The sequence below is a fragment of the Talpa occidentalis genome, unplaced genomic scaffold (genome assembly GCF_014898055.3).
Source record: "Talpa occidentalis isolate TD23 unplaced genomic scaffold, MPIMG_talOcc4v2.1 talOcc4.11, whole genome shotgun sequence".
NCBI lineage: Eukaryota > Metazoa > Chordata > Mammalia > Eulipotyphla > Talpidae > Talpa > Talpa occidentalis.
Window position 1 is genome coordinate 26,001,554 of NW_023601104.1, and position 13,605 is coordinate 26,015,158.

Below are 13,605 nucleotides of genomic sequence, written 5' to 3' on the forward strand. Positions count from 1 at the left end.
CAAAGCAGCGAGGGGCTAACAGGCGGGTTCCCAGAGAGTGAGAAGTTGGGCAAAAGCAGGAGGCAGCCTGAAAAGGTGGGGTGAGCCAGAGGGGGCCCTAAAACCTGAAATTGACACTGAGCCAGCCCAAGGCCTTCTCTCCACGCCCCCGCCCCAGTCCCCTCCTTTTCACTTTCCTTTTGGTAAAGAGGGAAGAAGATGGGGAAGACCCAGAAAAAAAAGTGAATCGAAGAAAAGTGAAGGGCAAGGGGTTCAGCAGGAAAGTAAAAAGGAGGGAGGGGGAGGCTCAGAATGGGGGCTATGAGACTCAGGAGAGGGAGGGAAAGACTCCGAGGGAGAAAGGAGGGAGAAGCGGGCAAAGGAAGGCTTAGGCAAACGCTCCAGGGGGTGTGGAGTTCACTCTCCAAGTCAGGGAGGCGGGTATTGTTTTTGGCGCCTAGGAAACCCACGGAAGCTGCCTTTTACTTTCCCTCCACCTCCCGTTGGCGTTTGGTAAATATTAACAAACCAGGGCGAGTTACTTTCTGGAGTGTGGATGGAGGGGCTGGCCAGGACCAAGGAGGGTCTTCCTCTTCGGAAGCCCCTGCCCCCAACCTCTGCCCCTCTGTTCACGTGGGTGCGCTGTGGTGCACACACACACACACACACACACACACACCTGCTTGACAACAGAAGGAATCAAAATCAATATTGTATTTGTCACCCCTCTGTCTCCTTTTTACTCCCTCTGCAGCCCCAGTGCCACTGAAGCGAATTGTAGATTTATGGAGGGAAATTAGCATAAATTATTACAAAATCTGTAGCCGTGTGTGGTCCAGCTTGTGGGAAAAGAGGCTATTGCGAACTCTCCAAGCAGAAAGGTGGTCGGTGGTGGGCTCCGCCTGAGGCGATGAATGGCTATTGCACCAAAGGGATTTCCATTTGGTTTGCACATGGGTATAATTGACTTATGTGTATTTTATACAGTTTTCCCAACAACTCCCTAAGCCTCCGGGTCGGATGTGCTCCCTCCCCCAAAGCTTCTGTTTGCTTTGGGTTCTGTACAATAGACTCTGATGCACTTTTCAAGATTTCTGGAAAGTGCTCCTTCCCTCTTCTCCATAATAGCCCTCTTAAACACTGTAAAAAAAGCAAGCAAGTTCCTTGTCCCTCCCCCACTCCATCTTCTGCAGGGACCAAGATACAAGTTTGTAACAAAGTATATGATTTAAATGTACAGTTTAAACGTGCAATTAAATCTCACAATTCGTCACCCCACCCAAGGCAAACCTGTACTAATAGGTCCAATTTCCTTAATTAACTCTAGGCATGGAAATGTGCCCTGTCCCCCCAACTTTGAAGATTCCGACATGAATTGTTACCCCCCCCACCCTCACAAGTCCCAAACTTGGTGGTGACAACTTTTCCCGGGGAGATGAACAAAGGTTTATTTCAACTTAGATTTTTTTTTCCACTCCTAGAATTTAGTTAATCTTCTGTTTACTCTGAGCAATGATTGTGACAGCCATACAAAGACTCTTTGCAAGGCAACAAAATGCCAATTGTTAAAGCAAGAAAACAATTTCTCTTCCATCTTCTACGCTCAAGATGCGCAAACACAGACCAGGTAGAAAAAGATCTTCCTGGCTGTCAGTGAGGGAACAGAAATCTTTCACTCCTACCGTCCATGTCTCAAAGGCAACCTAATACTTTTTGTTTCCATATGAGGATGTTCACTGATCCTCCTCCTCCTCCTTCTTAGGCACCCGAGGGAGCACCCACCGTGGGTACCTCTGAAGCCAACTGCCTTCTGGAACAGGAAAGCTGTGGACCAGCGCCTCCCTTTCTGCCTGGAAAACACGAACCCGCCCTACTGTTTTTCCGCAGGTCTCCGGGTACCCAGGCTCCCCACTTCCTCAAATGCCAGCACCTTCCAGTCGAATCTGGTCAAACCAAGTACCCCCCAAATGCTGGGCATCACTAGGAGCTGAAGCTCCTGAGTCTCCCACAATTTCGGCAGCCTCCAGTCAAAGCTCTGCAAAGGTTCCACCCCCGTCCTACTAATGTATCTGTGGAGGGTCTATCTGCCCTTCTCCGCCCATGCCCCCAGAGGCAGGTCAGCAGCCCAACGCACCCACCTCCTCCTGCTGGTTATTTTTTCCGAATTAAGAAGGTGACATTATTCTTTGCTTCAAGCACTCTGTTAATATTGAAAAACGTGCGCTTGCATTTCAAGCAAGGCAGCCCAGACGCGAGAACCATTTCAATATTAATGAAATTGTTTAATCTCCTAAATTCATCGTGTTTAAGTTACGTTTTGGTGAGTTATTGACCACCTACGAAACTGTGGCTAATGGAGGGGGGGGGTGTGCACACGCGTGCGCGCACACACACTAAAGATCTTTTTTTATACTAACCCCAAACAGCCCCACCAATAATGCACTATCACTGGAAGTGTCAAAACTTCACACCTAGAACTCTCCCACCCCACACCACCCTTATCACCACCATCTCCTCCTCTTGAGAAAAATAAAGTTTTCACACTTTCCACATGAAGAAGCTTCAAGGTGGGCAGCAGGTATTGTGTTTTTAACAACGCCGTTAAAAGGAATTTCTTTTTAAAACCATAAAGACTAAGTAACATACAAGGTGCAGAAGCCAGTGGGAATCCCAGTGTCTATTCCTAGATTGTTTGCAAGAGGCGAGGCCGACTAGCTATTAATTTCAGAACAATTTGATGGTGATGATGATGATCATGATGACAATGATAATAATTCATCGAACCTCCCTAGACAAATCCCAACCGAAGGAAGCCTGCTGCCCTAACCCAGGAGGCACATCCTCACCCTCTCCTCTCTCCAAAGGAGGGAAACTCTCTGCGTCTTTGCGAGTCTTAGAAGGGATTGTTGTTTTAGTGGGCGCAGGCAGCTCTTGCTGAGCTCTCTAAAATCCTAAATAAGTTCTCTTGATGCAAGAAAGGGGGAGGGGGCACAAGGAGCAAGTTCCGGCTGTAAAATGCAAACTTCCAGACATTGCCTGACCCCGAAAGTTTCAAACCACCCGGGGAAAGGGAGAGACCCTGCTGTTCGTCTGCGGATAGTGTGTCCAACCAACTCCCGCGCTCGCGGGTTGCACGCTGCCTACCCCGGCAGCCCCAGCACCTTCATCCTGCGTCTCCAGAAATTCCTGGAAGACTTGTAAAGTGAAGACGTTGCCTACTCACCCAGATTCAAGATCCTATTTTTTTTTTTTTTTACATTTGACCAATACACTTGGATTCCAAGTGGGCTCTTAACACGTGGCTGTTCATTACATTGTTGCAGGTATTTTTTCAACCCTATCACTTAAAGTTACACACCCACTGCGCGGAACTAAGGCAGCAGCCTAGGGAGGTCCAACAAAACTTTGACCCGCCTTGTGGAGGCCTGGGGGGGGGACAAGGGTGTATTTTCATCATCACAGCACAAGCAACAGGCCCCGGGATAATGCCACGCACGGGAAGAGAGTCTGCTTCAGGGGAGAGCCGTGCCTGAAGTTAGCTAACAATACAAACCCGACACAATGCGGAGGAAACAGAATACCCCAGCCAGGCAATTTCCATGTCAGACATCATCTGCGCCGCAGCGGTCTGGGAGCGTGAGCGGCCGCCTGCATCCCGGCTCCGCACCGGCCGCCGCCTCATACCTTCACACGGCGCGCAACCTGGCCGGCGCGTCCCGCTCCCCGCCGGCGCCGAGGCTCTTCCCCCGCGCCCAGTCTCCAGCTGGAAGTGATTCCTATTGGCCAAGGTGTCCATGTAAATAGGTGTGAAAGAAATCGGAGCTGGCCGGGCTCTCCCCTCTCGCTCAGTCCCCTCCCTCTGCAGCCCCCCGCTCCCCGCTCCCCCTCCCCTTCCCCCTCCTCCCAAGGCGATTGTCATATGATAGCTAAGAAGTGGCACATTAATGAAGCGCCTCTACAGGGGTCTTTTCTGCTCCTGTCACCGCTTAAAACTATCAGATGGTTCGAGGGAGGACATGGAGGCAGCCACCTAGCTCAGCGGAGCCCGGGATCCCACAGCAGCACCCTCCGGAGCCCCGAGGCCGCCGCTGCCACCGTCCGCGCGGGGACTGAGCCCCTGAGCGCGGCCGCCCGCGGAGCGCACGGCCAGAAGCGCGGCGGACCCGGGCGGCGCGGGGCGCTCCGGGGCTGCGCAGCTCAGCAGAGCGCCCTGCGGAGCCCAGTCCAGGCCGGATACCGCGCCCCGTCAGCGGGCTGTGTGCTGTGAGGGACGCGGCGAGCAGCAGCGCCATCCCGGATGCGGACGACCAACTTGGAGTAACTTTAAGGTGAGCCGCCGTCCGTTGCATCCCTCCCGCCCCCCCCCCCAGACTCCGCTCCAAGTCCAGTTTGCTCCCACCCTATCCTCGCGCCGCTCGTCGGCTGCCCCTTCCGAACCCCTGGCTGCACCCAGCTCGGCTCGCAAAGTTGCCGGCTAAGAGGCACCGGCGCCTGTTCAGCCAGCGCCGCTCCCCTCCCCGCCACCCTGGAAGTCTGCGCTCGGCCTGGCTGACCTCGCAGTGTCTGTCTGTGCATCCTCTCCCCACCCCCCTGTTCTCTCCCCCCCCCACCCCCTTCCAGATCCGAGCCGCCGCTGGCCCGCGCGGACCCCAAGCCAAGAGGCAAAGAAGAAGATGCCTCGGCCCGGCCGCAACACGTACAGCGACCAGAAGCCGCCCTACTCGTACATCTCGCTGACCGCCATGGCCATCCAGAGCTCTCCGGAGAAGATGCTGCCGCTGAGCGAGATCTACAAGTTCATCATGGACCGCTTCCCCTACTACCGGGAGAACACGCAGCGCTGGCAGAACAGCCTGCGCCACAACCTCTCCTTCAACGACTGTTTCATCAAGATCCCGCGGCGGCCCGACCAGCCCGGCAAGGGCAGCTTCTGGGCGCTGCACCCCAGTTGCGGGGACATGTTCGAGAACGGCAGCTTCCTGAGGCGCCGCAAACGCTTCAAGGTGCTCAAGTCCGACCACCTGGCGCCCAGCAAGCCCGCCGACGCCGCGCAGTATCTGCAGCAGCAGGCCAAGCTGCGCCTCAGCGCTCTCGCGGCCTCGGGCACGCACCTGCCGCAGATGCCCACAGCTGCTTACAACCTGGGCGGCGTGGCGCAGCCCTCGGGCTTCAAGCACCCCTTCGCCATCGAGAATATCATCGCGCGCGAGTACAAGATGCCTGGGGGACTGGCCTTCTCAGCCATGCAGCCCATGCCCGCCGCCTACCCACTCCCCAACCAGTTGACTACCATGGGCAGCTCGCTGGGCACTGGCTGGCCGCACGTGTACGGTTCCGCGGGCATGATAGATTCGGCCACCCCTATCTCCATGGCTAGTGGCGATTACAGCGCCTACGGTGTGCCGCTGAAGCCTCTGTGCCACGCGGCGGGCCAGACGCTGCCCGCCATCCCGGTGCCCATCAAGCCCACGCCGGCCGCAGTGCCCGCGCTGCCCGCGCTGCCCGCACCCATCCCCACCTTGCTCTCGAACTCGCCGCCCTCGCTCAGCCCCACATCCTCACAAACAGCCACCAGCCAAAGCAGCCCTGCCACTCCCAGCGAAACGCTCACCAGCCCGGCCTCAGCCTTGCACTCGGTGGCGGTGCACTGACCCGCAGCAGCCGGCGCCCCCTCTTGCTCCCTTCCCTGCCAACTCACTTGCCTTCCCCGGCTCCCAGCCCAGCCCTCCCCGACCTGGGACCGCCACCCTAACTTGTCTATTTCGCCTCTGATCAACCCTCTCAGCCCCAAGAGAACTTTGTTTTGAACCCAGGAGACAAAACACAAACTTGCAGATGGGCCTGGAGGCGAATGGGACTCGTCTTCGCCCCCACAATAGGAAGGCAGGGGCACCTGAGTCAAGCCGTCCCGCCCCCAGGGCCCCGAACCCCCCTCCCATTTAAGGGGGGAAACCCTGCCTCCCGCCTTCGCGGAGAGAAGCGCCTCTTTTCCTCGGCAGGGCCGGCGGGGCTCTGGATGCCGCGCAGTTCGTTCCAAGCCCAGAGAAACAGCCTCAGAGGTTTTCTCCAACAGATCTCCCCCAGGGCTGCCGCTGCACAATGGAGGGCCGGATCTCTGTTTGCGTCTTGGAAATCTGCCGCGAAAAGGGCCCACTAATCTTCCCACCCCACTCGCCTCCGCCCATCCCGCGGCGGCTGGGCGGACCGCAGCTTCCCCGCGTAGGGCTCAGCCTCCCCGGCTTTCGCAGAAGGTTTTTGTTTTGTTTTGCTTTTTGTTTTGGGTTTTGTTTCCTGCCAGCGGCTCCAGGCGCTGGGAGCTAGGGGAGAGGCTGCCAAGTCGGGAAGGGGACGCCTGTCCTCCACACAGGCAAAACAAAACTAAAAGTAACCTTGTATTGTTTACAATGTGCCCGGTAAAATGTAAACAGTGAACTTGAATCTGTCTAGCTTGGCGGGCGAGCGGGCAAAGCCCACTTAACAAGTACCTGTTGTCATGTGAATGTTTACTCTTCATTTCTGACCAGGTGGAGGGGAGGGGAGGGGGGATAAGAAAGCTAATTGGGATGTTAACTTTCCGATTACTTAAGAGACCTTTTTAGCTATTTATTTTATTGGTGGGGGTGGGGGTGGGGGTGGGGCGGGGGTGGGGGGAGATGAAATAAGCCCAAACCGAGAAAGCACCAAGGGCAACTCTAGAAGAACTTAAGCTAAGCTGAGTGTTAACAAGAAGATGTCACCGGATAGGTCTCCCACGGACAAGTCTTTCTGTTTGCTACAAGAACTTTTCCAAGAAGCTAAAGGGCTGCAAAGAGATGTACATGCTTGTGAATAGGAATGATTATACACTGTGTAAAATGCACTTTTGTTTGCTATATTCCTTTAGAGTCCTAGGTAATTTGCTGGAAAACAAACTGTTGTTCTGGTGTGACCCGCTTAAGTTAAAAAAAAAAAAGTTGTAGTCATCAGAGCTGTAAAATTTTTACCTTTCATTTTTCTCCCTCCCTCTACAGAACTAGCATGGCATTTTAAATATTGATGTTCTTATTCCCAGCATGCCTGTTTTAAGACAAAGAATTTTAAAAAGGTGTCTACATTAAATTATGAACCTAGTCCAAATAATATTTTCTCATTAAAATATGTAAATTAAATTTTAGTTCTGTGTGTTTTTGAAGAATTGCCGCTAACAGTAACTTTACAAGAGATACATGCAGTGATTCTCTAGCATGTTTTCTGCAATTCATTGCCTAGTTTGTCTTTCACATCTTATTTGGAAAACAGTCATCTCTCATCTTAGTCACTTGCAGATTGGGGGAGAAATTATTCTGATGGACTCATGAAGATATTTGTACATAGGGAAAATGGAATACAAACTCTTCCTAGTATATACCAGGTGCACAGGTAAAAGAAAAATTGTTACTGAAAAAAATTAATACTTTATATATATATTTTTTGTTTATCTTAAATGTACATTTTACAGAATATACAGCACTGACAGAAATGTAAGGCTTGTGTAGAAATCAAGTTGAGACGGTAGGGAGATACCAAAACTAAAAATAGACTTGCCTGCTCAATCCTCACATTCTGATGCTTCTTGTTTGGAGTAATCATTTCCTTGCTCCTTTAAATTATTGCAGTTGTTGAAATTTTCTTTTTGAGAAGTTTCCTAAAGTTTGTCTTGCATGTCAAGAAACCTATTCACTTTGAATTGAACAGGTTTTATTTCATTCCTTCATGTGGAAAAATAATGCTTGATGCATCTATTTTAAAGACGTGAATGAAGTTACTTTACATGCTTGACTCTAAATATTTGCTTTTCTTCAGATTTTTGCAGAGAATTAAAATTTTCCAAAAACGTATGGCTCAAGGCCAATTGCAACTTTATTGACGGGGTCACAATATTTCCAGAGTAAGGTGTGTATTCAACTAATGAAGTTACAAGACAAAGAAAAACTGAAATGGTGATTAACACTTTACTGTGTAAAACGATTAAACAAGAGACCCTTGTGCAACACGGAGAAACCCACATAGACATCACAATCACTACACAGCGTAAGAAGAATCTTTAACACCTGCGGCCCTTATATATTTAGAAGCCTGTTTTTAAAAATTAGGATTAATGCAAAGGGTAATTAATCCTGTTGTGACCATTTTTTTTAAAGAAGGATCCCACACACAGCCAAAAAAAAAAAAAAAAGGTGGGAAATAAATGAATCATTGGACTGATTAAAATGCATGAAGCTACTAAAGCTCGTCAGACAGGGGACAACTAAACTCATTCATCAAGCCCAATTCACAATTATATCAACAAGATCAACTAAAGAAAGCCTGGAAAACATATCCACTCTGAGCTAGGAAACTCTTGAAACTTTGTTCTCAACAAGAAATCATTCACATTAAAAAGTACACACTCTTTTTCATCTACAAAATAAAATCAAAGTCATCTCTGGAATGTTCTAACCTCATTGAATTCAGTAACACTGAATTTGAACTGGGAATGAGAGATGCATAAAGGGCTAATATGGGTCTCAAACATCTTATAAATTATTAACTTAGTCCCGTAAATATTCTTCCTATAATAGGCACTGGAATTCAGAGATTAGTGATATGTACATACACATTTAGTAAATGGAGATAAAGAAGATTCAGATTCTATTTCTGATTTTTAGCAGTGGACTCAGTATTTGAAAATGTTCTTTTCAGCTGGTAAGTTCGTCATGGTGTACTGCAAAGAATGAAATAACTTGGGTATTGTGAGTCCTCCTTTTCACCAATTGTAGGCATCTTTTCTCAGACAAGTTGAATGAGTAAAGTAAAAAAATCCATTGATGATATTTTGACCTTGATCAGAAATCCAAAAGCAGCCCAAAATATACATGCCTCCATCTCACTCCATCCTGCCTTCATCCCTAGCATTGAGACTGACACCCTTTTTAGCTCAAGTGCCCCACAAATAAGGAAGTTTATAACTATGATACCTTCAATGGCTCTCTTTGTCATGTTAAATATTTTCACCTGGCTCAAGTCCAAAGTCAATACACACAGCTTTAAAATAAAACTGGAACAAACTCATGCACCAAGAAGATGGGTATGTTGGGTCTTATCCTGAGAATCAAGATAAGTTATACTTTCTGTTTTGTAAATTTGGGCAGTATGGAGTTTTTAATTTAGATCTTTGGTTTGGAAACTTGGCTGTTCTGTTACTCTGAGGTTTTAACATGATTCTGTACTCAACTGTGTTTGCAAATGGCTTTCTCTGTGATTTGGGGAAATGCTTACACAATGGATGAATTTTGTGTGCTTTCTCAAGAGAGAAGCTGCAGAAGTTCTCACTGCTTCCACTGCTTGGGTTGGGGAGTTTTGAGAAGCCTGAAGGCTAGCTAGAGCGGTTCTAGTAAATGATCCTCAGAACTGCTTAAATATTACAGCAGCAAGTTTACTTCTTTTTAAAGAGATGAGAACATTGAGTGTCTTGAAAGCATATATTCAGCCTGGTACTAAGAGTGAGGTGGAATTGGGGGTGAGAATAGAAAGAATCCAAACTAGCAAGCATGACAAACAGTAGGTCTTATATTAGTTCAAGCAAGATTGTGTGGTGGGTGAGGGTCTGTTTATACTTTTACAAATGGGAACTCCCTTTGCAAAAGGTATCTAAGAAATGGAATGGGTTAGGATCTGTTCTTAAATTCTTAATATAAATGTCATTTTTTTTTCTCCTATAGCCACGTATGCAGAGATACATAAACAAAAAAAAAACAAAACAAAAACAACCCAAACCACCGGCTGTGAAGCCTCAAAGGGGATGCATTTGTTTCGTTTAAACTAACAACAAATTATCTAATTAATATGTTTCAATTACAGCATGAAAGGCACAGCCCCTGGACCGCCCGCCGTGGGGGTACAATAGCCCCAGAGCCCACTCTAGGAATTTACAATAACTTCACATCTGTTTCTTTATTTTCCACTTTTTGAGTCTAAAACTCCTCTCAAGATCACTTCAAACCACGGCCTGAGTTATGAAATATGCCCCGGTGTTAAAGGGGGACGAAACTTTGCCCACTGATGCTTCATTTGCAAGCAAAAAAAGTGAAAGCCCATTGAAGAGCATTAAACAAATATATTAGAATTCTGTCACTTTATGCAATTGAGTAGATCAAATGAAGGGTCCCGGCCACTTCATTCACTCTCATTCACTCGAATAGAAAATGCAAAGAATAGCAACCCAAGACTGGGCCACCGATGTAGATTTAGCTCCTTTTTACTGTGAGACAAAAAGGCTGAATTTTCACAAACACATTGCTGACTCGGGGACTAGGAAACCGGCACTGGAACCCCTTTGGAATTTAAATTCATTTTATCTTCCTCCCTCTTTGCGGGATCTGTTTGCACTACAGTGCAAGATGCAGCAGGCATCCTCTGGCTTCTGAAAAAAGTGGGGGAAGGGAAGAAAGTGTGTGGGGGTGGCAGTGTGGGCTTCTGGATTCCCAAAGAGCTCTTGGTGATCAGTTAACACTCAGGTCTGCATTATTAATGACGATTTAAACAAATCTTTATCTATATCAACATAACATCATTACAGCACATATATCTCCAGACCTTACCTCCTTGCTTGGTATCGGTTACATAAACAGCTTGTTTTCAAAGATTAGAATCACTTCTGGGCTATCCATTTCTCTTCTTTCAACTAATATCTGGTCCTTGGTCTCACAACAGACTTGAGAGTTGAGCTTTCAACATTACCTGCGCTCTCTCGCTCTCTCTCTCTCTCTCTCTCTCTCTCTCTCTCTCTCTCTCTCACTCACACACACACACACACACACACACACACACACACACACACACACACACACACACACACACACAGAGACATGTTTTCAGATAGCTACCCTCTCTGAGCACCATGATGGTAAATGTGTTATGTAAAATTCAGGAGCTAGCCCTTGGTTACAATTTCCAGGTCAGAAGCTTCTTACATTTTCATTTCCCATTCTCCGTGAGGAAGAAAACAGAAGCCACATGTGGCAGTGGTAATTAAGATAATCCTGTGGCAAAACTTCCTGTGTCTTCAATGGTTGACATTTTTGTTTTGGTGAACCTTACAGACTTTTATGTGTTAAGATCTTAGAAAACTTACAGTGACTGGGTGAGCTGCTTCTGGCAGGGAAAAATAAAGAAGCAGACTTCTCAGCCTTAGAGGTGTGACTGCAGAGGAATGAACCAGTTTTTCTCAAACTCGAAGACTAAATAAGATCTCTTTGCAGAGAAGGTATTTGAAGGGTTTCTATTATATTTAGATTTTTTATCTGGTACTATTTTTAGGTACATCAAAACCTTGAACACTTCTCATTTTAGCCTCATGATTTCTTAGGTCATATTTGATATGATTTTTCATTTAAATCCTGAGATTAGTGTTGAGCTGAGAACAGGATGTGGCTCAGATCTACAGATCTAAAAAGATACTGAAGAAATAGCTGATTGTTTTATAATCATAAACTATCAAACTTTCCAGAACTAATAATAAACTAATCAAAATTATCCCTGAAAAGTTGTAGTTGATTAAATACAACCTTCCAGAATATTTTCAAGAATATATGGCTCTTCTTTGGAGGTATCCTCTTTTTTGCCTGGGTCTGCAAATAACCAATGTCAAATCAGTTGCAAGTTCATGAAGGAAAAAAAATGAAGCATTAATTAGAGTAGATTAAGCTCGCAAATACTAAAAAAAAAATCATTCTTTAGTATTGGTTGTTTGGAGACACTGTGATACTGATTCATGCTTTGCAGTCTGTATATATTTATTTACTCAGTTAATTTCTTCCCCAGAGTGTTTCCTGTTGACTGGATTTATTAAGATATACAGTACAGTAAGAGTTGTTGGTTTGTAGAAATAATTGTTTTCAAATTCTGTTTTTGCTATAGATTTCTCTCCCCTCCTTCCTGAAGAACAATGTACTAGTACAATGATTACAGCACATAGTAGCATATAGAGAAACTATTAAATAAAGCATCTTAATTTTATACCACTCAGAGAAAACTTAGTATTTATTAAGTGGTGTCTAGATTGTTTTGCATAAATTAGAGCAGCTCCTTGGAGAGACATTACAGGCAAGAATGGTTTCACACAACAGGAAAACTCAGAGCATCTAAACTCACTCCTTAAACCTGTTACAGTGAAATGCTGAGCTGCAAATGTCTGGCTCGCTTGGAAATACCAACACATATTTTATTTATTTACATATGTTTGATAGACTGAAGGTCTACTCATAACAATAAAATGATCACTGAAAGGCCCCCCATCACCCTGGAAGCCATGATATTTATGTCAGCTACAAACAAATTAAAAAAATAAACTGAAATAAGATCCTGGTGTAATTTCATCTCAAAGAAAAATTAACAAATGACACCTACTCCTCTATTATTCAATGGGTTAGTCTGATTGAATCAGATATTTTTGTGACTGCCTAGAGGACACTAATAGTTTTCATCCTTGTGGGTATATGTATTGGTAAGTAGGGAGAAGGCAAGGGGAAGTAAGGAAGAAGAGGCAAAGATAAAATTTTATCACTATCAGATTGGTCCAGACCATGTATAGGCAGTGATTCCTGTTCCCTACACAGAAGAACAATTGACTGAATGATGAAAGATCTGAAAATCGTCCTATTAGTTTAGCTTAGGTTAAAAACTCTACATCTTTGTTCCAGGTTATCGGCAAATGAGAGTACTGGCTATACATTACAGCTGTGATACTAAAATTGTACAATTAGAGCATATGAAATGCATTTAAATTTACTTGAGGATGCCACTGGCTTTAATATAGTAACACCTCCCCCCCATAAAACAAGAAAATGAAAATGATTAACTTTGACATAGAAATATAAACAGCAACTTGATTAATTATATTGCTAATTATTCTTTGCTATGTAGCCAAACATTATGCAATTCTTAAAAATGACATATGCTGAATAAATTGTATAAGATAATTACTTGGAGTTTCACCGCCATGAGAAATGGTAGAGTTTATGGAGAGGTTTATATTGGATTCTAAATATATAATTGGTTTTGTTCTGTTCTATTTCATTTAGAAAATTAGTCTTCACCGTAAAAGTACTAAAATAATATTATAGAAATGTTTTTCTATATTTTTCCTATGGATATTTTAAAACAATTCATTTCTTTCAGTATTTTCCACTTTATGGTAAGTATATATACATTTGCAAATTTTGCTTTCCTCCAGCATTGTATTATAAACATTTTCCATACTTTCGCTTGTTTTCATAACCATTAATTTTAATGGTTGAAGAGCATGCCACCTGAGTGGCTTCCCCTGTTAGGGCACTTTGAATGTTGTCAGGCTGTTTTCTGTTTTTGCTAATACAAAGACTGTTGCAGCAAAGATCTTGTACTTTATACATCGTTTTCAAAAATGCAAAATACTTTAGAACCAGAAAGTGGAATTTCCTAACAGCTCCCTGCAAATTCAATAATGTAATTTATTTTAGGATTTCAGCTTTGATTCTTACAAACCTACTGTTATTCATCTTCTGCAATGTTATCTAAGAGCAACATTGTCTCTACCTAGAATCATAAAGACCTGAAAGTCAGAATGGGAAAGTTCCCAAGAGATTCCAC

The 13,605-nt window shown here is 45.5% G+C and overlaps 1 protein-coding gene across 1 annotated transcript; it reads left to right on the forward strand.

Annotated features, from left to right (window-relative positions):
• The first annotated feature begins 3,884 nt into the window (after positions 1 to 3,884).
• FOXB1 (forkhead box B1) lies at positions 3,885 to 5,845 on the forward strand. Its single transcript, XM_037501759.1, has 2 exons — positions 3,885 to 4,307; positions 4,600 to 5,845. The coding sequence occupies exon 2, from the start codon at positions 4,653 to 4,655 to the stop codon at positions 5,628 to 5,630; it is 978 nt and encodes a 325-aa protein (XP_037357656.1). The 5' UTR covers positions 3,885 to 4,307; positions 4,600 to 4,652; the 3' UTR covers positions 5,631 to 5,845.
• Positions 5,846 to 13,605: the final 7,760 nt, after the last annotated feature.